This window comes from Mytilus californianus, unplaced genomic scaffold, assembly GCF_021869535.1.
Source record: "Mytilus californianus isolate M0D057914Y unplaced genomic scaffold, xbMytCali1.0.p SCAF_11, whole genome shotgun sequence".
Lineage (NCBI taxonomy): Eukaryota > Metazoa > Mollusca > Bivalvia > Mytilida > Mytilidae > Mytilus > Mytilus californianus.
The window spans coordinates 8386026-8410950 of NW_026262593.1; the positions used below are offsets into that span (position 1 = coordinate 8386026).

General features: G+C 32.4%; 2 protein-coding genes and 1 long non-coding RNA gene across 3 annotated transcripts; all 3 read right to left on the bottom strand.

The window, feature by feature from the left end:
• Positions 1-9872: 9872 nt before the first annotated feature.
• On the bottom strand, positions 9873-12841 carry LOC127719493 (uncharacterized). The gene is made up of 2 exons (XR_007990330.1): positions 12218-12841; positions 9873-11554 (listed from the first exon to the last, which is right to left on the bottom strand). It is a non-coding gene; the product is annotated as an uncharacterized LOC127719493 (long non-coding RNA).
• Positions 12842-13547: 706 nt separating this feature from the next.
• LOC127719483 (NFX1-type zinc finger-containing protein 1-like) lies at positions 13548-15656 on the bottom strand. Its single transcript, XM_052225633.1, has one exon. The coding sequence runs from the start codon at positions 15279-15281 to the stop codon at positions 13773-13775; it is 1509 nt and encodes a 502-aa protein (XP_052081593.1). The 5' UTR covers positions 15282-15656; the 3' UTR covers positions 13548-13772.
• A 491-nt stretch (positions 15657-16147) lies between these two features.
• On the bottom strand, positions 16148-23656 carry LOC127719487 (NFX1-type zinc finger-containing protein 1-like). The gene is made up of 2 exons (XM_052225637.1): positions 23288-23656; positions 16148-18273 (listed from the first exon to the last, which is right to left on the bottom strand). Exon 2 carries the CDS (start codon positions 17184-17186, stop codon positions 16257-16259), a length of 930 nt encoding a protein of 309 aa, XP_052081597.1. The 5' UTR covers positions 17187-18273; positions 23288-23656; the 3' UTR covers positions 16148-16256.
• Between the last annotated feature and the right edge of the window lie 1269 nt (positions 23657-24925).

A 24925-nucleotide genomic window follows, 5' to 3' on the forward strand; every position in this document is an offset into this window, starting at 1 on the left:
GAATGCTGTTCATAGCGCTTAGCAGTAGTAACAAATCGTAATCATTCCGTCAACTTATTCAATTTTAGACGACGATTTCGGCGTCATTTGACAATTTTTACAAACAAAACTATTGAAGTATGATTTAAATCATGATTGGGATCACTTAAAATCACAACTAAGATAAAGGTTATAAAAAAACACACCAAAGATACAGGACTTATAATTTAACGATAAAATTGACATAATTTTGTATGTTTATAGTTGAATAATGTACATACAGTTTCAGGCGAACATTATCAGTTAAGGTACCACGATCTGGTTACCCTTTTGGAGCACCTGAGATCACCCCCAGTTTTTGGTGGGGTTCGTGTTTGTCAGTCTTTAGTTTTCTATGTTGTGTTTTGTATACTATTGTATGTCTTTTGTTTTTTTTCTTTCTATTTTTTGCCATGGCTTTGTCAGTTAATATTCCTCATGAGTTTGAATGTCACCTTGATATCTTTTGCCTCTCTTTTAAAGGATGCAGATATCCCATAAAACGCCTAAATGAAGACAAAAATTAGTATATAGTAAAATAGTTTGTTTCAGAAAAAGAAATGAGAGGAATGAATCGTATTTCTGGTTGGAAGCAATAAACACCTTATACGTGTTTAAGGTGATATACTTATGATATGTGCTCATTTTTCTTAATCAAATACAAATCAATTTAAATTGTGGATAAATATAACAACAGACATGTCTACACATATAAATAGCTATATGCCCTTTGCGGCTCGTTAGGAATAGCGTTAAATTATAAAAATTGAATATGTATATAGATGCTACCATTCACCAAAAAATATCATTAAGGCATAGTTTTTATCACAAATTAATTACAAACACATTGTGGTTTGCATATTATGTAATAATTGATATTACTATCTTCAGATCAGGATTATACCGGTTACTAGAATTGTATATTGTAAGTGAGTATAAATAACCCTGTTATCATGTTCAAGAATGCATTAATAAAGTCCACAATTAATTGGTTAGAGAAATACAAATATAACATAACACGACTGTCTTTATATTATTATGCATCTGAATATTATCCGTAATTTACAAAATAAGACATATTCGAACTTATTTTTAAGTATATATAATAAGTATGTTGCCGAATTATCTAGCAAGAAACCTAATTCTAGGCACATCACAATTTACTCGCATAGGTATTTGCGAATAAATATTTGTAAAGATATGTAGTAAAACAGATGAAATCATACTATATTTATAAAACAAAAATGGACAAATTGAATGTAATCATTTTTTTTCAAATACTCGAATTGGCCAATAATAATCCAAAAGTAAATGCTATAATAACAAAAATATCCACAATAACATACAAAATTAGAAAACGGAAAAACTAAAGAATAGGGACAACACAGAGAAAACAGGGATTCGAACCTAAACCGACAAGTCTCTACTTCTAACTTGACTCTATAACTCGTTGATCTTAACCATACGGCTACCAACTTATACTATACGATTATCTATTATGTATATATAAAGGTACAAACATTGTGTGTCCGTTGTACCGATGTGTATCATACGTTCATTTATATATATATGTAATAGACATATTAATTGCAACCCATTGGTAGCCGAGAGGTCTCGTCGATGTGTTGATGTCAGTCACACATATCAGATTTCAAGGAGAGGTTCGATTCCCAGTGAAGGCATATCAAAATTACAAAAGTTAAAGGTAAGTTATTAAATTGATTCCATTAGTGAACAGAAATCAATAAATTAGCCAATTCAAACTTAATGAAATTAGGCACATAAAGGAAACAATTGGATATAATTTGGTGAGTCCATTTCAAAGACAGATTTAGGAGCCGTTAATTCTAGAAAAAATAATCCACGGTAAATGAATAGGATGGTTTAAACAAAGATGATCTCAAATTTGACACAACATGACGTAGATAATAGCTGTCCAGGTTATAAAAAACATTTGCCTTTGATGAGTCACCATAAGCTACAACACATGACGAACTTTACATAGTTTGTAATATTTCATTCCTAGCTGATCCTTGCTCTGTATTTGAGAAGATATTGAACAAAAAAAATATGGGCACACAAAAAAATCGTTACTTTTGTTGGAATTATGTTTATACATTTAGCTATAAGAAATCTTCTTAAAAAATAGTTTGTTGTTATTTTGCTACAGCCTTTAATTCCGTCAAGAAAATATGGATATACACTACATAAGATCATCATTTTTTTTTATTGTCATGAATTATATAAAAATATAAATAAATTAACAAAATGACTTTAAAAAAATTAAAGCAACTGATTTTTTTTATCCGGCAGGTTAAAATAAGGAAGGAAAGTTGTATGATTGCTTAACATGGGGACAGTAGTGTAACAGCTGAACATAAGAACGAACTGTAAAAATGAAGCGGAAAAGGCTGGACTCATCATATCAGCGTCAAAAACACACAACAAGACAAGAAACACAAGCTAGGTACTGATCTAAGGGTACTCGCAGTTACTGAAAGCTAGTTCAAAGATATTTCAAACTATTGAATAAGATATGATGTCCCAGACTTATTTTTAAGTGAATTCACATCCAATGGATTAAGTGTAAATATGAGGAGAATAGCATTGCCTTCTTCAATGCCAAAATATAAGCATCGACTGGATGTATGACCAAAAGTGTCATAACTGTACAGCCATAAATATTTTATAATGTTTTGATTTATTAAAAACAGAACTAATGTTAAAACTGAAGAATACAATATGCAAAGATCTCACTACAATGCTAAATTGATAATTTTAGAATAATATTAATAAAACTTTTAAGGATCAATAATTTTACACGGATGGTATTGGAGTTTATTATTTTATGACACCTTAACATGGTGATCAAAGCTGTGGTATTTTTGACAACAACACAAAACCGAAAGTAGATTTACAAGAAATGTAGTCTGGTTATCGATATAAGTATTTGAATATATTTGTAATCAGGATACATGTAACTGGAAAGCATTAGATCGGAACGTTTTCAATAACGATGAAGTGTAGACAAAATGTGTATTAAAATAAAATAAAACGTGACAAAAGTATAAACGAAGGCATTTAAAAATTAAAAAATTGATATCTTGAGTACATATTACATTGCATGTTTGTCACTTATATAATATAAGTAATCAATAATATAAATCTATATTGTTCATAGTCTGTTGAGTTTGAAGATCTTACGATTCGTTCTATAATTTGTCGAACTTCGATAATCGGAGGACATCTTTTGATTACAATTTTATTTTACTAAGTAAATTGTTTTGAAATATTCATACAATGCTTGGTTCGTCAACCCCCTTTTATTTCTAAGTAGTTCGTTCATATTTATTGGATTTTATATGTCCAGTAAATTATGAATATCACTATCATTTTTTCCTATAATCCAATGACATTCATCTTTATTTCAAATCTTTTAATTGCCTCCATGTTCCAGTGTATCATGTAAACAAAGCGTAGTTTACAGTTTATTGTTTCAATGTGTTTGTTTTTCACACAAATGTCCACCTATTTAAGATTTATCTGCTAACTGTACTTAAATTTGATACTGCCAGAACTAAAACAATATTTAGTGTACATGTATGGATAATTGTAACAGTGAGGTGATATAGTTATCGGTTATATGAAAAGGTCTGATTAGCTAGCTTAGGCTTTGATTAGTTGTTTTCTCTTATTTTTCCTTTTTTCTTGATTGCTGTTATTATTCATTAGTAACAAAGATTTGCTGTTTCAATGTACATTCAATATGTGTCCCAAGTCAGAATTCGAAACCAGTTATAATTCATTGTAATAAATTTTGGTGCAATATTTTGTTCATTTGGTTACGTTTTATTTACTATCAAATCCACACTTGACAAGTTGTGGTTTATCTATAAAGTGATTTACCTTAAGGAACAACGATTTTTAAAGAGATATTATCCAACATTGAATCGTGCAAGTAACCGTTCGCTCTGCGTCAAAAGTAAATTGCATGAGCGACAATTGACCTTGTATACTATTTAAAAGAATGTATCTTTCGTTTATATAAAAATTCATCAACATTCATTGTTCAGATAACAAAACAGATATTTGATAAGGATTCGTCTCTACAATATCTTTATTTTTTTTTTCAGTAACTAAGATAAATTACCTACAACATATATTTAACGCTGTGTAGTTATCTCTAAATCGTCCTTAATATTAATTTACACGGGATTTCAGTAAAAGTAAACAACTTACATATTTCATGGTTTTTTTTTGCCGATTCCAATATTTAGATCGTTCGAATTCCATCGGTATAAATAGTGGAAACCCCTTTCTTTCTCCTGTTACGGTTTTTCATCGGCCATGCAAATGTGTTTTCACTTAATCTTTGACATTTACATCGAAACAATAGTTATGTTCCATAAATGTTGCATCCAAGTCTGGTGCTTATTTATCATGCTCTGTAAAAAATAACCTCGTTTTGGTAATACGTGACAGGCATTCAATGAATACAAGTTGGGTTCAAAGTTTGATTCAAATTGAAAGTAGATTTTTCGGAAATGATATCCTATCATACGATAATATTAATTAATTGATTATTGGTCTATTATATGATATTAACTGAATAGAATTGTAAATATGCGATCACAAGTGGATCAGCAAATACACCTTTCTGTGCCATTTGGAATTATTAAATTTGAAATTATTAAAAGTCAATAGGACCGCATTCAAACACCCACAAATGAGTATATAAAATATGTCAATCTGTAAGCTTTTCCAAATTAATCTAGTTTAGTTTGTAATAAGTGTAAAAGAGACTAGAACATAAGTTACTGAATAACGTTATTCCTGACTCACGTTTTATGCGCACGAAAGTTGGCATCTTGTGTTTCTACTACAAATGGTAAGGCACCGCTGCTAGTGGTCTATTAGTTCTAGTGGTATATACCATCAGACCACTAGCCAAAGTATATACCTGCATGATTTATAAGATACCTATTATGCGTGTTTTTTTTCAGTTAAAATATTTTGCTTTGTCAAGATTAAGGTTACAACTCCTTTTTGCTAAAATAACTTTACTGTATGGGTTTTACTGATTTTATGGTATTGGTGTGGTCAATTTAGAATGTAGTGACGTATAGCTACTTAAATCTACGTCATATGAACTTTAGTAGATATTTGTCTTTGTGGATAGCGCTCACATACATGTTAACCCCGCCACATTCTTTATGTGTCTGTCCCAAGTCAGGAGCCTGTAGTTCAGAGGTTGTCGTTGGTTCATGTCTGTCATATTTGTTCTTCGTTAATTGTTTTGTTATAAATTAGGCAGTTAGTTTTCTCATTTATGGGTTTTTCTCAATGTTGAAGGTCGTATGGTTGCCTATAATTGCTTATATTCACTTTATTTGAACTTTGGTGGTTAGTTGTCTCATTGACAATCATACCTCATCTCCTTATTTTTACATTGGCAATAATACCACATCTCCTTATTTTTATATTTAGATGATTTTTTATTTCGACAATTCATTTTATGTTAAGAATATTTCATATTGTTTATCATTTCTCGAATGTGTTACTAACATTGCCTTTGTCTTTAAGTTGTCTTTTAAATTGGTGGGGGCGGTGTTTATTTTGTGTTGTTTACTCTGCTTTCCTTTTTCGATTTGTTTTGTTTTGTTTTGTTTGAAATTGTTTTGTTTTGTTCTTTTTACAAGACAAGACCAGAATAACAAAAAAAGAAACAACGCAATAAAAACAAGGAAAACAACTCCTTATTTAGATTGTTTTGAAAAAACATTTTCAATCAAGATTAAGGGATTGCATATTCAGTTCAAACGTCAGTTTTCAGTCAAAAGACACGACACTAGTTCCATCTATAAATCGTCAAGATTACCTGCCATCATTTGTCATGTATCAGTAAAATGAAAACCCTTTAATAACGGAGAGGGAACGGAATTAAAAAACATATATTTTAGAGCCATTCATATACATGATATATGTGCAAGAAAACACATTTATGCTGCAAGACTATCGTATTACGTTTTAACTAAATAATGTTTTCTATAACCTATTTTTCTACGTGTCTATAAATTCATATAGATAAATGATTGTAACTGGTTTTCAATAAATAATTGACGATTTTCTAAAAGTTTATAGAATAAAGATTACCTAGGTGTTTCGATATTTAAACATACTATGAATACCTTTAATTGATATTCACATTTTTGTCATTTATTGTATTTCATTTCATTTCTGTATTCATCTAATTTCACATAGACCGTGTTCACACCAAATGTCGTGTACTGTAATGATGTTTACAATTAGTATCCTGAATGAACACTGGTTTCACATTAAATTTGTTCTCATATGTACATCGGTTTTAATTACCTGCACATGAATATTGTTCACACAAGTAAACAACATGTACACGTAATTTACATTACATTACATAGTATTAATTACAAATTTCTCAGTTAGGCGCAAACCAATTCATATTTAACAATGGGGGGGGGGGGGGGGGGGGGGGGGGTCGGTTGGAGTAAATTGTTTAAATTTACTTTTTTTCAAGAAAACAATGTATTTGTGTCAGGATAGAAGTGAGAAAAATCGTTTGATTCCATTAAAACTGAAGGGTTGGGTATTCAACATATAGTTTAAAATGTGTTTCTGTATATTGTTGAACAAATTTGTTTTTTTTATAAAAGTGATACAAAATGGTTTGACCCACGAAGATGAATGATTAGTACCTTAAAAATTGTTTTATTGATTTGGAGAACTTTGAGACTTCTTAAGATTTCACGATTACACAAATTAAAACAGCGTAACAATAGGCGAAACAAGGATTTTGAAAATAATTGATTGATTGATTGGTGGTTGCTTAACGTCCAGTGTCAAATATTTCATACGTCTTCAGGACGAGAATAAGTTCACAATATACACAATAGGAAGGTCCTGTAAAAGATACCATCCTAGATGAAGATTGGAAAATGAGAGTACATTGGATACAGACAGAATTTTTACCTTTCAACAGGCCACCCCCGGACCCCTCAAAAAATTGTTGCAAAGGTTGAGCGTTACTGATGAGTCTTATGTAGACAAAACGCGCGTCTGGCGTATTAAATTATAATCCTGGTACCTTTGATAACTATATTCTCTCTCTCTTCATGAGCTTTCGAATTTATTTTTCCCATTCTGAACGGACAGCCAACTTTTGCAAGGGTTTTAAGCCCGTTCGGAAGAAGACCTAAGTGACCATAGTTCTATTCCACATTTACCCACGAGGTGATTTTGGAAATGAATAGTCTGGACTGGTACTAACTCTAAACAAAAACCTTGTCCAAGACATGACGAATTTGAGTATTTTGTCCTACAAAATGCAGGTCTTTGCAAGAAACAGTTTGTATAAAAAGCGAAAATAATTTTCGCGTAAAAAAAATAAGCCGTACTATCAATCGGTGTGAAATGAATATTTCATCAGCAAAAATCCCTCTCCCAATAAAAATTAAAGGATTATTACATTCAATCATATTTTAGCTGAACAAATTTTAAGTTTTTGTCATATATATTGGCAAATAACTTAATTCATAATATCATTATAATCATTTTTATTCAATATATGTAACTTTCTTAAGTATTCATAATAAAATCTACATTCTTAATATCTAGTTTTATGTACACTTAGCCTACATTGGCTATCGACCGCATGTAGTCAAAACCTGTTTAAAACTACATGGAAACATTGATTTTTATCAATGGGAACGCAATTGAGTTTAGTTTAAATGTTGAGTACACTTACACCACGCCGAGTTTAGCTCAATGTGAACACGACCATAGATAAATGATTTAATCAAACTGGTGATTTTCAAAAAATTTTTCGTCCTACATATTGCATGTATCTCACGCCTAAGTCAATTAATTAAACATCTTGAAAGATTTGCAACTTCATTGCACATGTAAATTACGTTGTTATTAATAGGGTTTAAAAAGCAATATATAGATAAAATATGTGTGCTCATATTCATTTCAAGTTATCGGTGGAATTTATCAAATGATCATCTACTGAGAAATGGACAGTTTTTTATTTTTTTAAAAATCTGTGTTTACTCTTAGGTGTTACAACATTATGTTGTATTTCTTAACATTAACCAAATAGTACAGGCTAATAGATGGCTTAACCTGCAGGTTTGTGGAGTAGAATCTTTTCTTACATCCGGAGCACCAGACATTACCAAGGTGTTTTGGTGGGGTTCTTGTGGTTCAGTTTTAGTTTCTATGATGTGTTTTATAGACCATTGTTTGTGTTTTAGTCTTTTTTCGTTTTTGCCATGACGTTGTCAGTTTGTCTTCGACTTATGGGTGTAAATATCCTTTTGGTATCTTCCGCCTCTCTTTATGGCATATTTTGACATACTGTAGTATCTAGATTTTGACATTTAATTGACATTGTCCTTCAATGCTTAATAATAAAACCAATGTTTTTCCCCTCATAGAAACGTTTAGCATTGAATTTTGGGTCAAGAATGCTCTTCAATTTCGTACGTTATTTGGCCTCTAACTTTTTAAATTTGAAACGTCCCTTCAGTGATGTTGGAAACCAACATTATTTTAGCTCCAAACCCTAATACACACTTTGAAGTGCTGATTAAAACCAAAAGAGAACAAAGGCAAAACCAAACCCTTACAGATATATCAACAAACTGCTCAGGCATGTAATTCAGTCATCTAGGTTTTAGTATTAAGCTGATGTTAAAAGGCAGTAGTTGCAACCAAATTTCATAAAAGTATTAAACGATTGTTATATATCTGCTAATGCTAAAATGACATTTGAATGCTATAACATCATTGATATTATTTTACAATCTAAAAGAGGGACGAAAGATACCAGAGGGACAGTCAAACTCGTAGATGTCATGCTCCAGCGATTGTATTTACACATTAAATGTCATTTATCCCAGATGCTTGTTTAACCCAACAACAAATTAGAAGTATTAGATCTCAGCCTTTAATATTTTTATAATAAGTATGTATATCAGAAATGGGCCGGAAAAGGCACCGGATATTAACCCTTTGGACAAACGCTTTTTCACTTATTCACAAATAAGTCTTTAACGTGACATCAGTGTACAATGTGACTCTTTCCAGCTCATGTGATGACGTAGATAAGCTTGTACAGCAACATCTTAATGTCATTCGTTGGCTAGTATCGGATGTCTGTATAGTATCACAGTACGCAATCTACTATTTGGATTGTAATATTCAAACAAAGACTTTCATAAGCCTTAAACGTCTGTGTACAATGTTAATTATGATATATTATCGAATGAATTTTACATGTAGTTTGATGTGTGTACATTTTGATTAAAATCATACGTTCTATAAAACATGTGTTAGTGAATATAGAGTTTCAAGTTGATTGATTGATTGATTGCTTATCTTTTTTGAAAACGTTTATGTTGGCGCCATTCTAGCGTTTGAATTTGTCAGTTTTTATGGGCTTCCCCACTTTGAATGTACCTTGGAGTTCCGTATTTTTGTTAATACTTTTTTATATCCTCCATATATTGAGAATTTACAATTTATTCTATACGAACAACAGCTCAAACATTGCACAAAAAATACATAATCTAAACAGCATCTAAGTAACATCAGTGAAGAAAAAAATATATATTTACATAAACTATGGAAATATATAAAAGGGTCTATTTGTTATAAAACGACCGCATTATTGTAGATCAAAATATGTGACTATTAATACCACATTTGAAGACCTGATATAGTTTCAACATAGCATCGGCTATGTGGCACGTCAAGCAACATCACACACCAGCATTCAGATTAGGAAATATTTTAGCTATATAATATTTTCATAGTAATGTTCGATTTTTAATTCCTGCTCATTAAGTTACACAATCAAAATAATTACATACGTACTTGATTACTTTGATAATTAATGTTATCGTTCATTCTCTTCCTTATTTGGTAAAAAAACCATAATAAAGTGTCTTTGTATAGGAAATATGATTTTTTATAGAATAAAAGCATGATACTGACATAAACGTTATAAACATGTTACAATTTTGAAACAATTAATTAACTCAATAAACAAATTAAAGTCGTTTGATAATATAATTAAGTATGAAGCAAAAGAGTTAACCCTAAAAAAGGAGGTTTTGATAATAAACAATTCGGTTAAGTTGAGAGAGTCAAGATGATTACATAGATTCATGTAAATAATGCAAACATGTATGGTTATGTTGGGCATGATATGTAAACTGCTGTCTAGATGAAACGAATTCAGGCATAACTAGTAGTAAATTAGCAAGACCAAAACGAAACATGGGATCTTTGTGTGATTACAGTAGGATTGCAATCTATCCTAAAAAAGGTTAATTTAGTTGGATTGGTATATCTTTATTTAATAGACTTAAAATTTTGTTTTTTTTATTGTTGTTTGTTCTCTGTAAAAATACTTATTATTAAACTTATCATGCATACCAATATGACTAAAAACAGAAAATGAAACATTGCAAACGTGGATTTTGGTCTATGATATGATATTATACAAATATATTATTGTGTGAAAAAAATACATATCAAATGAACCATTGCTATTCATGTCATACATTTTGATTTGGTGTAAAATGTATAAAATTATAACAAATGCGTCAGGAAGACATAAAAAAAATCATTATTTTATACATGCAGTTTAGTACAATAAATCATAACCTAATAAACCTCTTATATATAAATGAAAAAAAAAAACGATATGTGATTCTTATTTGCTGTTAATATACATAACGGTTGATAACAGTATGTTGATCTTTTTTGATGTATTGATGTATCCTAAGGCTGCTGTTCCATTGACATTAACTTCATATCATAATGTACATTCTGCTGTACTGTCCTTTAGGAATTCTTTCTGATAGTGTCAGGGAACTCCCATCAAAGTCAGAATTCAATAATTTTAAATGATATCTCCAGGCAGATTGCATAATATTTTCTTCATTTTATTTTAAAAATGAAAATTATATGCATATACATTTCTGCAAAAGATAAGCTAAAGATGGATGCTAGATGTATAAAAAAGCACGAAATAAGACATCATGGTTTTTCTGGAAGTTAACAGACTCTTACCATATTTCCCTGTCCACCAAAAAAAAAAATCAAATACTCCAGATATTCCAAAAACAAACGCTTTCCGATTGACTACTCCAGCTAGCTTAAGACTAATACCTTATGACTTCTACGTACTTTTCATATGATTTTGACGTCATTGTTGATTATGAAAGCAGAACAACTGGCCGTGCGAATAAATATTTGTTCATAGAGCTTATAATATGTACACTCTACCTCATTAAAAAATATGCATAATGAACTGATAATTACGAGAAAAGAATATAACTCAATGGAATATTTTAAAGATTTTCAAAATTCATAGCTCTCTCATTGTCATCAGTTAGAATATGATCAGCACCTCCTATTGCCAAACCACACTGCGGACATTTTATTTTCTCCATAAGCATACCACATTCTCCTATAGAATAATAATGCCCTGAAACGAGAGGAATCAATAATTGGAAGACTACCTGTTTTAAGTGAAGTTTAACACTCTATGTACTATCACCATAATTCATACAATTTATTATCTCAAACCAACCCAATTTCTTTTAATATGACTACTACAAAAATATTTAAACAAGTGAATATTGTATAAGCAAAATAAAATTTGGTAGTGTCGAGGTTAACAATTTTGTAATCCATCCATTGCTTGAGAGTCAATTAATACCATGCATCGGCACATCTACCACTGTTTTGCTATTGGAAATGCTTGTATTATTTAAATCAACTTACGAATAAGGAAGGTAGACAATAAAAGTTAAACTTAAAACTGTTTGGAGTTTTAAAGTAAAGGAGGAGTATCCGTTTGAAACTGACTGAAAATCAACTTATTATATGTAGTCGATCACCCGGTTTCGATAGCGTGGGTACCAAATAAGTATTTTTGGACAAATTTGGTCTTCTTTTTGTTAAATATATTTCAAAGTTTCCAATACAGAGGTTATTTGAGGTATAAAACTTTATATCAAGTCTGAAGTATCAAAGTAACTTTTTTTAGTTGTAAACACTTTTAATTTGCACTGCTATAACCCCATTTCATGTTATACTTGTAAGTTCAAGTAATACAATTTCTATACTATCAAATATACTAACTTACCTTTTTTACATTTGTACCAATATCCCGATCCCATAAATTCATTCTCCATGGCTCGTTTTATTATTTGCTTCTCTTTAAGTGTAAGACCAATCATTCTAGAAGAGACTTCTTCTGTTTCCTTTCTCATTTTAGATAATTATTCTTCTTCCACGACTCCAATAGATTCAAGTTTAAGCAAGTAATTTTGAGTATTATCAGGGAATGCGAGTCCTTCATCGCGTTCGTAGAGTTCTGTTTTAAATTTATGAATATCAAGTGTAAGTTGCAGTCGTCGTATTTCTAGGTAAAATTCATTATGTTCTTGCCTTGCATATCTGCCTCGCCTTAAAAACACCCATGTTTCTAGTCGATCTAACCATGCTTTTAATAGCCGTTGACATTCACAGGGGACAGTTTCTTGTCTGAGGTTAAAAATTTCCTCATAAAAGGTTAACTGAACGACTATCATATTTAGAATATCGACCGATCTGGTAGTTTTTACTTTGTCCTCTAGTTTAGTGAATATGTCACGAGGTAGATCAATTTCATAATCAGTGAGTGTCTGTCTTGTATCATTCCGCTTTTCATGGAGATCAGTACCTTCTTCAATATTTCGAATGGTCCAAAATACCTCACACACGTTTTTGTTAATAATTTTTAGTTCGTTAGATTTGACTTTGATATTTTAGTGCTGCACTTTGGGCACTTCAAGGACTTGATTTCAGCTCTGGTATTATCCAGAACGTTTGAAATATATTGGTCTAGTCCTTTAACTTCTAAAACGCATGTGCAATCTTCTAACAAAAGGAATATGGCGTTATCATTTTCGTCATATCCAAATAGTTTTTCTGTCAGGTTTTCGCACACTTTACAAATACACTTTGAAATTTCGCATATTAGTCCCGCACATTTATGACCGAGGCCACAACTTAGTATAGTGTTACAAAGTGTATTACATTTTGGTCTTTTACAAGGTTTCATACATACTTTGCCACACTTGAATTTGTTTGGACATTCTGCTTTACATTCCCATTTACAAAGTTTAGTACACTGTATACAGCTATCACTACATCTGTTTTTACATCTATCGCCATGAATACATTTCCGATCGCATTTCTGTGTACAAGGTGGACAACGGTAGTTGCAATGATCCATACAAATATGTCCACATACCAAGTTTCTTTCGCATTTCGCTTCACATGGTTTGTGAAGCCTTCCTTGACTACATTCGGAATGTGTTCCTTTGCATTCGTGACCACATTTCAATATTCCATTACATGGCAACTTACAAGGGGGATCATATTTGGTATAACATGGAGCTTGAACCTTATGTCCACAACGAGCGTTTATCTTTATCAATTGCTTGCAGTCATCTTCGGTATTACAAGGATCTGTACAATGTTTCTTACAACGATGGCCACATGGTATGATAACTTGGCATTGTTCATCGCATGATGCAGACTGTGGATCTTTATGACAAGGCATACGTTTTCTATGTTGACATTTTGGAATTGTTTTTTCTACGATTTCATTACATTTCTCACACGAGTTTGGATAATGGCATGGTTTTATGCACCTAATGTCCCATTTCGCATACTTGTCTGTGGCATTGTTTTGGACACATGCCTTCGTGATCTGGATCATCAACATGACATTTTCTTAAACAGAAGTGCCCACATTGTCTCTTGATTTCGCAAGGTTTTTGACATCCGCCATCTGTAACTAAATCAAAGTCGTCTGGCTTAGAAACATATGTTGAATTCTTGTGTTTTTGACAAGTTAAAATTAGCTTGGAGCCAAAAGATTGTCTTTTTTCAGCATCATTGACAATGTTTTTCCACAGTTCTGATCTCGATCTTAAAAGTTCAAAATTGCCTACCACATAAAGTCCTATTTTTGCCCTTGATAGAGCAACGCAAACTCTATTTGCCTCGGATAAATAGCCTATTTCGTTTTCCATATTACGTCTTACAAGCGATAATAATATTATATCATTTTCTTCTCCTTGAAAATTATCTACTGTTGTAATTCTTACGGATGGTTCGTCGTCCCGACTTAGAATTCCTGGACAATTAACGACCTCATCCTTTCTTGAAATGTTTTTGTCTTCAATCTTGATCATGTTGCAAAGTAGCCGAACCTGATCTGAGTATGTTGACAGTACAGTTATTTTAGAAGAAGGATATCCTTGCATTCTGAGATATCTGTACAATTTACAAATGAACATTGCTTCGAACTCGTTCTTGTGACTTCTTGAAAGTTCTTCATGCTCCTGGTCTTCAAACTCAAAATGCGATAAAAAGAAGACATTACAGTGAATTCCTTTAACGTTTTCATATTCAAACACACTTTGGTCGTCTTGCAAAGTACGATAAATGTGAGGCACTAAAAGCTTGGATATCGTTGGTCTCATTCTATGTTGATATTCTAATCGGGTATAAGGAACACGTCCACTAATAAGTCTTTCAAAAAGGGATATATTTATTTTATGCTCTCGTGCAGTTTTATAATCGTTGTAAGACGGACGCAATTGTTGGTGGTCGCCAATCATAATAAGTTGCTGGCATGAAGATGTCAAACATGCCACTACGTGATGTTCTGGGATTTCAGCAGCTTCTTCAATGAGAACAATGCTTGGAAAAACGCCTTTGAGTAATTCTATATCTCTTGCCGCTCTAGTTATTGTACATGCTACAAGTTTTGCTCTCTTCAATATTTTAATATCAGCTATATGTTGAATCTCCTCATAACGTCCTTGGGATATTTGGTAGCTTTCCTCACAATGTTTTATTTCTTTGTTGATGGGAATGAGAGACTGTTCAATCCAGTATTTATACAACTGCCATTTTTTTGGATTATTGATACACCATATATTTGACACAGAACATGCTTCCTCAACTGACATTGCTTGTGTACAACAGAGTTTCTCTTCTATTTGTTTAATGAGAAAATATTTTTCGTTCTCATTGTATCGATCCCAAAACCATTGCTTGCATTGCGTTTTCTCTTTGCTAAATACAATATTTGAAGAAATTATCATTTTCAGTTTATCGAAGTCAAAATGTATCAGTAGAAGTTTTTCCATTGTCTGTGTTCCCTCTTCGTCATAATCAACACTTAGATCATCATACCAATTTTCCTCGTCATCGAAATAATCAAAATCATCTTCATCGTAAATATTTTCCCTAAAGTTTTGTTGTATAGTGACTTGTTGTGTTAATGATTCAACTTTTAACCATCTAATTAAAGACGACTCGTTTTTGAGTGCATTGTACTGCGTGTCAGTAATAACATTAGCTACATCATGGAGCCAGTCTTGATGAACTATTCCTGTTTGAATTTCATCTCGTAGCTTTTTCAAGTTTTCATGGTCTTTAATTCTTGTATTTAAATTTGATTTAGCATTACATGCCAATACATTCAATTCGGTTGATGTTTCCCTTTTTGTGCGTATTCGAATTTATCCTGTGCGAGTACTGTACTCCTCTTTTTTGTAAGTGTACGGTTTGCGTTTAGCAATCAAGTTAAATTCTTTCAATATTTCAACTTCTGACCTTGATCCTAATCGGACAATATCAACGGCGTCGGTTTTTCGCAATCGTGTAGAAATATCCAGTAGAAATTGATCTAACGCATGGTTGGTGTAACTAAGAATAAGCATTGGTCTTTGATTATCTTGTTCACGCCATATATGGTCATTTTTTAAAAGTAGTTGCGCTATTTTCAGTCCAACTACTGTTTTTCCTGTTCCAGGTGGTCCCTGTATTAACGCCAGTTTACTTTTCATTGATGTAATGATTGCTCTGTGTTGAGAATCGTCCATACCAAGAAAATCTGCACAAGGCCAGTTTGCCTCCGTTGAAATGTCTATCTTGTATTCATGTAGTTTAGAATTCAAACAGCTGATATCAAATTCTTCTTTTACGAATTTAGAAGACTTAGAATAATCTGGTACATCTTTTTCCACGCTGTGTTTCTCTGGTAATAACTGTTTACAGAACGGTAAAGCAGTTGCCTTATTAAATACTTCACTGTGCATACTCTTAAGTGATTTTAATGTCTAAAGGTAAGACAGAAAGAAAGCGCGGCTTTCAATAAGAAGAACATCAGGCTGTTGTAAAATTTCATTCACGTCTGCATTAGCTTCGGTAAATTTAATTTCAAAAATACCCCTTTTTAGATCACTAGCATTACGCTCTGCTACAGTTGCAAACGTGAGAATCGAAAAGTTTTTTTTTGTAAAACAAACAAGAGATCCAAATGTAAGTAACTTTCTGGTGTTCCAGTTGATTCGACTATAGGGAGTGATATCAAATCTTATTTTCCAAGTTAATCCGTTTTGTTCATTACAACAGCGTGTTAGAAAAGTTATATTTTTATAGACACGGATGTCATCATGTCGCCATCCTTTCTCAAGGCAGTCCGGATCTTCATATAAACTATCTTTTAAAGACATCAACCCTATACACAAGGGCCTGATAAAATCTTGACGATGAAGCATGAATAGTCGTCGTAAGTAGCCTTCTTCTGTTTCATGATCTTCATAATCAGAATCAACAATACAACTTTCACATGACTCTATTTCAATAAAATCTGGCAGTATAGCTAATGTTGAAAGTTGGTTCTCGTTGTAAGGGGTATTCTCTGGATCCCATTTGTCTCTTATTTCTTGTATTAGAAACTCTAGGTTTCTTTGTTGACTCTCGTCCTTCACGTTTTCGTGAACACATCTTTCTAAAGAATCTAATGGTTGCATTAGATCGGATGGTCCACTATTCACATGACATACAAACCCTTTCATCAAAAGAAGTAAATTTATCAGCATGTGAATTTCTTCCCCCTCAAACTGTAAACGAAGCTCCCAAATAATATCTTTTATATCCTGTCGGTCAAAGAACTTTCTTTCTTTTAATGGATTGAGAGCTTTCTGTACTAATGAATAATGCTTAGACTCACATAACTTACACATTACTTGTAAAAATAAAGACATATGCTCAATAACCACATGCTTAAATAGAAATGTGTCTAATTCTCTACTGCAAGTACTAATTTAAGCCGCTAAATATTCGGTATCCATCTTTGACAATTTATGTATGTTTTTTTTTTCTTCAGACACTTCAAATCCGTTCTGGGAATATTTTGTATTTAGTTTTATTTCACTGTGATGTTGCTTTGTGTTTGGACTGCTTGATTGTCCGTTTGGACGAGATTGATATCGGACTTTACAATTCTTTCTTTGATATACAATTAACGATAGTCTGCTTGAAACAGGCACATTGCTTTCTTGTTGTCCCGCTGAAATGTGATGAACTCTACCTTGACTTATGTTATTCTTAGAATTTGACATTTCGAGTTTTCTATCTCCAAGAATACTTCGTTTGTCTTTAATTCTTTCTGTAGGCGCATGTGCACTGTATTGATACGTTTCGCTTCTTGGTCCTTCTTTTTCAATGTTCACACCAACAAAATTGCTTGATGTTCTAATTACTTTTCGCCGATTGGAGTCGGAGCTATGTGATCGGCTTCGTTTTCTTGACTCAATTTCCTCAATTTCTGACAAAAAGGTTTCTCCTTTAAAATCCAGATTTCCGACTTTGTTATCAGTTTTGTGATTTCTATTAGTTTCAAGTGCGATGCTAGATTTAGAGTTGACTTTCATATTATCATTATCCTGAAAATCATTTGAAATTATCCGACAATCATTTATGGATGTATTTTGGGTAAACTTTTCCAGCCGTTGACTCCGCGATTTGTATGGCTCTGCACCTAAACGCTTAAATACAGATATTATTTTGACATCTTTTCGTTGATTGATTATGTCTGATATGGTTGGTCTGGAAGTGCCTTGAATATTGTTCAATGTTAAATGTTCTTTGGTAGAACTTTTTATATCCATAACGTCATGATTCATTTTATATTCCTGTATGGGGTTTAAGGATAATTAAGGCATCAAAGTCTACATCATTATAATCAACGCTTGGTCTTTCATTTGGATTTAGATTGGAATTACGCGTCATGTAGCTTCTACTAAAAATCTGGAAGGGTCTTCTGTTTCTTTCCATTTTCTCACAGTTACACTAAATGTGAAAAATAAATGAAGTGAGTAGTAGGAAATATTTACTTATAAAATGTATTCCCTCTATGTTGTTTATATCTGATGTCAAAGAGAACAAACATTGGTTTACATCAATACACGATGGTCTTTAGTATGCATGTTTAATGTTTATAAATACATTGTACTTTGAAAACTTTTCTTTCAACTAGGTAATATATGTTTTTATATTTATCTTGTTCAGATTATTACATATAGTAGATTTAATGATAAGAAACATGGAAATTAAAAGTAGCTAAAAATCAGATAAAAGGAGAAGATATGATAAAGCTACTTTTTCGCCCTATATATCGAAAATTGTAAATTATTTTAAATTATCAAACAAAATCTTTTAGAGATTAATAAGACCTTAAACTGTCAACCATCAGTATTTATATTTTAGGGTGAAGTCTTAGATATTTACATTCTTACAAAAACTTCATAAATAGCCTAATTTTGAGATATTGTCATTAATATTTAGATATGAGCCAATGCTTTACCAAAAAGAGATATTTTGCTACAAGATTTAATACTCATATCTATTTTGAATAATAATTATCGTTAATATATCAATTTTGACAGGGTTATGGCGTCATCGCAAGTGAACTTTCTTTACTAGATGGTCTTCTAGTGTTAATTGGCCATTGTTCCTTACTTTCTCCGTTTTAAATTAGGTTTCGAACCATTAAGAACGAATGGGGTAGGAGGCTTCAGGATGCTTATGAATCATACATCGAATTAATTATATTCTCGAACACGACAAACGATAGAAATATCTAAAAATGAAAGTAACAGAGTATTCACTGCTGTTTATATTTGTTCTCCTCTAACAATAGCTGATTTAATCACTCAAACACGAGCTAAAAAGGAAATACTATATTAGAATTTAAGAAAATTTGATGGTTACAAATTGTCGACGGAGTATTCACTGCTGTTTATATATGTTCTCCTCTAATAATAGCTTAATTAATCACTCAAACACAAATTAAAAAGGAAATACAATATTAAAATTTAAGAAAATATGATGTACACAAATTGTCAGCGGATATATTACTCATCAAATCACAGTTTATATGTAATTTTATGAAAACATATAATAATTTGCATTTCCCGCAAGGAAATAATTTGTATACGTAGCATTACGTACCCGTTTCTTATAATATTTAAGAAACGGGTACTTAATGTTACGTATACAAATTATTTTCTTGCGGGAAATGCAAATTATTATATGTTTTCATAAAATTACATATAAACTGTGATTTGATGAGTAATATATCCGCTGACAATTTGTGGTACATCATATTTTCTTAAATTTTAATATATATATATATATATAGAAGTCTGTAAAAAGGACCAACCAGCAAATTTACTATGTACCGGATCGTCTAGAATAGACGATACTGTGCAGATAAGGAAAAAATTATATAAGTCTAGAGATTTGCACAACGATACTAATATAAGATGGTATTATACGAATATCTTGTTATTAAATCGTATTGACAAATATTTCGGCTTAACAAATAGCCTTCTTCAGTGTCAAGTGAAGTGAAGTCTATATATACATAAGTCTAAATTGAAAACAACGTTCAAACCTATGATTGCGTTGGATAAAAACCGCAATTTTTATATGTGTGCATGCAAAACAAATTTCTTGAAGAGGGGTCTAAATACAGCACAAACAATATTTTCCAAAAAACCAAAAAAGTGAAAAAAAAGTATATTTAAACAAAACACATTTGACTAACAGGTCGAACAACGGATGTTCTTAAACCCTGCTGACTGCCATTGGCGATTGCCAAAAAAAGGATCAAAAGATGTTACAAAATGGATCTTCATTTAATTTATTAATTAAATACCAAACAGAAAACAATAAATTTGCGGAAAAGTTGGTATACCGCAAACATGAGGTGCAAACATTTGTACACCATATCCGGATTTCGACAATTAATGTCTCTCCAGTGATGTTAGGAATCGAAACGGTATTTGAAAGGCCATATAATTTACCTCAACTTAGGATAGACTCTTGAAAGATCCATTTTGTTACATCTTGTGATCCGTTTATTTGGCAATCGCCAATGGCAGTCAGACGTACTGATATATATATAAGTACGTCTGAACCAGTGACAACTCTACAACAGATTAATCCATCGGATCACCAGCAGTGATGGTGATACATGGCTGTGTACATTCTGTATATACAATTCGTCTAAACATCAGCCAAATAATGTTAGATCTGTAAATTTGCTTTCGCAAATTTTTTGTTCTTCCCTCGCCGGGATTCGAGCTCATGCTACTGAGATAGTGTGACACCAAATCGCCTGCATTGTATCCGACGCGCTAGGCCACTCGGCCACCTATGCTTCACAATAATAAAGCTTTCGGTGGCCGGGTGTTACCTTTCCTCGTCAGTTTTAATCTAGCGTCGTAATACAGTACATGATATATAAGGCATGAAGATGGAATTGTTACAGATCAGCTGAAATATCTATTATAAAGGGTCCTACAAATTAATGCAAGATACAGTCACAGAAATAATTATATTTATAAGTACGTCTGAACCAGTGACAACTCTACAACAGATTAATCCATCGGATCACCAGCAGTGATGGTGATACATGGCTATGTACATTCTGTATATACAACTCGTCTAAACATCAGCCCAACAATGTTAGATTTTGTAAATTTGCTTTCGCAAATTTTTTGTTCTTCCCTCGCCGGGATTCGAACTCATGCTACTGAGATATCGTGACTCCAAATCGCCTGCACTGTATCCGACGCGCTACACCACTCGGCCATCTAGGCTTCACAATAATAAAGCTTTCGGTGGCCGGTTGTTACCTTTTTTCGTCAGTTTTAATCTAGCGTCGTAATACAGTACATGATATATAAGGCATGAAGATGGAATTGTTACAGATCAGCTGAAATATCTATTGTAAAGGGTCCTACAAATTAATGCAAGATACAGTCACAGAAATAATTATATTTATAAGTACGTCTGAACCAGTGACAACTCTACAACAGATTAATACATCGGATCACCAGCAGTGATGGTGATACATGGCTGTGTACATTCTGTATATACAACTCGTCTAAACATCAGCCCAACAATGTTAGATCTGTAAATTTTTTTTCGCAAATTTTTTGTTCTTCCCTCGCCGGGATTCGAACTCATGCTACTGAGATATTGTGACACCAAATCGCCTGTACTGTATCCGACGCGCTAGACCACTCGGCCACCTAGGCTTCACAATAATAAAGCTTTCGGTGGCCGGGTGTTACCTTTCCTCGTCAGTTTTAATCTAGCGTCGTAATACAGTACATGATATATAAGGCATGAAGATGGAATTGTTACAGATCATCTGAAATATCTATTGTAAAGGATCCTACAAATTAATGCAAGATACAGTCACAGAAATAATTATATTTATAAGTACGTCTGAATCAGTGACAATTCTACATCAGATTAATACATCGGATCACCAGCAGTGATGGTGATAAATGGCTGTGTACAGTCTGTATATACAACTCGTCTAAACATCAGCCCAACAATGTTAGATTTGTAAATTTGCTTTCGTAATTTTTTTGTTCTTCCCTCGCCGGGATTCAAACTCATGCTACTAAGATATCGTGACACCAAATTTCCTGCACTGTATCCGACGCGCTAGACCACTGCTGGTGATCCGATGGATATATGAAATTAAGATCCATTTATTACATCGGTGATCCTTTTATTTGGCAATCGCCAACAGGGTTTAAAAACATGTGTTGTTCGACCTGTTAGTCAAATGCGTTTTGTAAAAATTACTTTTTCATTTTTTAGGTCTTTTAAAAATGTTGTATGTGCTGTATTTGGACCCCTTTAGCAAGAAATTTTGTGTGCATGCACACGTATACAAATTGCGGTTTTTATCTAACGCAATCATAGGTTTGAACGTTTCAATTTAGACTTACTTGCATATATATATATATATATATGTCATCTTTCGGTTTTAGTCATTGATTTTACACATTTTAATTCTTAATTTACCGTTGGTCTTTTTAATGCAGAACCATTTTGCTAATTTTTCTTTTACATTATTAAGATCTACAGACTAGTATAAACGATCATTGGACTTTTCCCCGATGTATATACGCACCTTTATACACATGTAGAGAATGACACACTTGATTTCCTATACGACACATCTTTTACATGGAGTTGAAATCGGCAATTTTTCTTAAAAAGTGACAAAAACGAAAACAGATTTACAAGAAAGTTATCTATAATTGATATATTTGTTGGTTAAAAGCTCAGTAGACCCTTACATATATGTCTTTTTTATAGTGTAAACCATGCCCACATTGAATAAAGATCGTTAATTATAAATTATTAAGTTACAGTTAATAGAAAAATATTGGAAAGTGTGCACTACCAATAGTTTAAATTTGTATGATTGAAATTTATTTTAACTAATATACATATATTGTTTTACAAAATCGGCGTTTTAAATCACAACAATTAACACACCATATATATATCTTCATTGAATATTTCATATAGTTTTGTCACTTATATTTTGAATATTATTATCTTCTCAATCATGATGTATCGATTTTGAAAAATTTGAAAATATGCAAATTAGACGTTCTATAGTTTACTTATTGGACTTTTATACTTCAAAATTCGACAATCGGCGTACCTCTTCTGAAAAGTCATGTTTAACCCGATGAAAATTTTCGAACCTTTTACACACTATTTGGTTTTATAATGTATGGTACATTTTAAATACAATTCTAGATGTTTTGCGGTGAATAAGTTCTTTATTTAGTCAGGCAATTTGTAAGATTTTTCTAAGTATTTTATGATTGATTCGATTGTATTAAAACACACCGTCAACACTCTAATCTCTGTCCTAGGTTATAATTAAACAGTTATATATTTCATTCTACTATAAATGTTTAGATGTACTGTTAAACCGCTATTAAGATTAATTAAGATGCATAACAAAGAATAAACTTACGTAGTAAAAAGTATACTTGTATATCTGGAAAACCGTGTTCTTCCTTCCTTATCTAATATCCCTGTCAATATGTTTTTGCCTAATCTTTTATAGCTACAACGAAGCTATAAGTATGTTCCAAAACTGTAACATTCAATAATGGTGTATAGTAGCTAATATAATGATAAAAACATCCGTGTGTATGCCATTCGTGCGTGAAATGATTAAAGTTTGGTCGCAAGTACAAAAATATTTTACTTTACAATCGGAGGTAGATTGTAGATTTAAAAACAAAAAAACTATATCCTATTTTAGCACATGATAGTTATACTGTGGTAACCATAATCACACATCTGTTGACTTTGGTTACCCATGGTCACCTAACAGAGATTGTGTTTTGGTTACCTCTGGTCCCCTTACAACGATATAGACTATTGTTATCCCTGGTTAGCTTACATTGATGCTCTTGTCACCTTACCCATATATTTAATTTGGTTACCTCTGGTTACCTTGCACAAATATTGACTATGTTTACCTCTGGTCACCTTACAATGATGCTCTGGTCAAATTACACAATTATTCAATTGTGTTACCTCTGGTCACCTAACACATATATTGACGTTGGTTACCTCTGGTCATCGCACACATATTCACTTTGGTGACCTCTGGTCATCGCACACATATTCACTTTGGTGACCTCTGGTCATCGCACACATATTCACTTTGGTTACCTCTAGATCTGGTCACCAAACACAGATATTCACTTTGGTTAATTCTGGTAACCTTACACATATAATGACTTTAATTAACTCTGGTCATCTTGCACAGATATTGACTTTTGTAAAATATAGTAATCTTACAAACACAGATGTTAACTTTAGTTACACAATATCACCAAGCACAAATATTGATTTATTTACCTCTGATCAACATACACATATATCTGGTCACCTAACACTGATGTACTGATAATCTTACACATATATTTATTTTGGGTACCTCTGGTCAACTTACAAAGATATTGACTATTGTTACCTCTGGTAACCTTACATTGATCTTCTGGACAACTAAGACATATATTTGTTACCTCTGGTCACCTTGCAAATATACTGACTATGTTTACCTCTGGTCACCTAACAATGATGCTCTGGTCACATTACACAATTATTCATTTTGGTTACTTCTGGTCACCTAACATATATATTGACGTTGGTTACCCCTGGTCATCTTAAACACACATTCAATGTAGTTACCTCTTGCCACCTAATATAGATATTCATTTTGTTACCTCTGGCCACCTTACACATATATTGGCTGTGGTTACCTCTATTCACCTTGCACAGATATTGACTATGTTTATCCCTAGTCACCTTACAAAGATATCCTGGTCACATTACACAGATATTTTATTTGTTTACCTCTGGATCCCTAACACATATTTTAACAGTGCTTAACACTGATCATCTTGCGAAGATATTGACTTTTGTTTCCTCTGGTCACCTTATGTACACATATATTGACTTTGGTTACCTCTGGTCACCTCTGGTCACCTCACAAAGATATTGACTATGGTTACTTCTCATCACCTTACTCATATATTGACTTTCGTTACCTCTGGTCACCTTGCACAGATATTGACTATGGTTACCTCTGGTCACC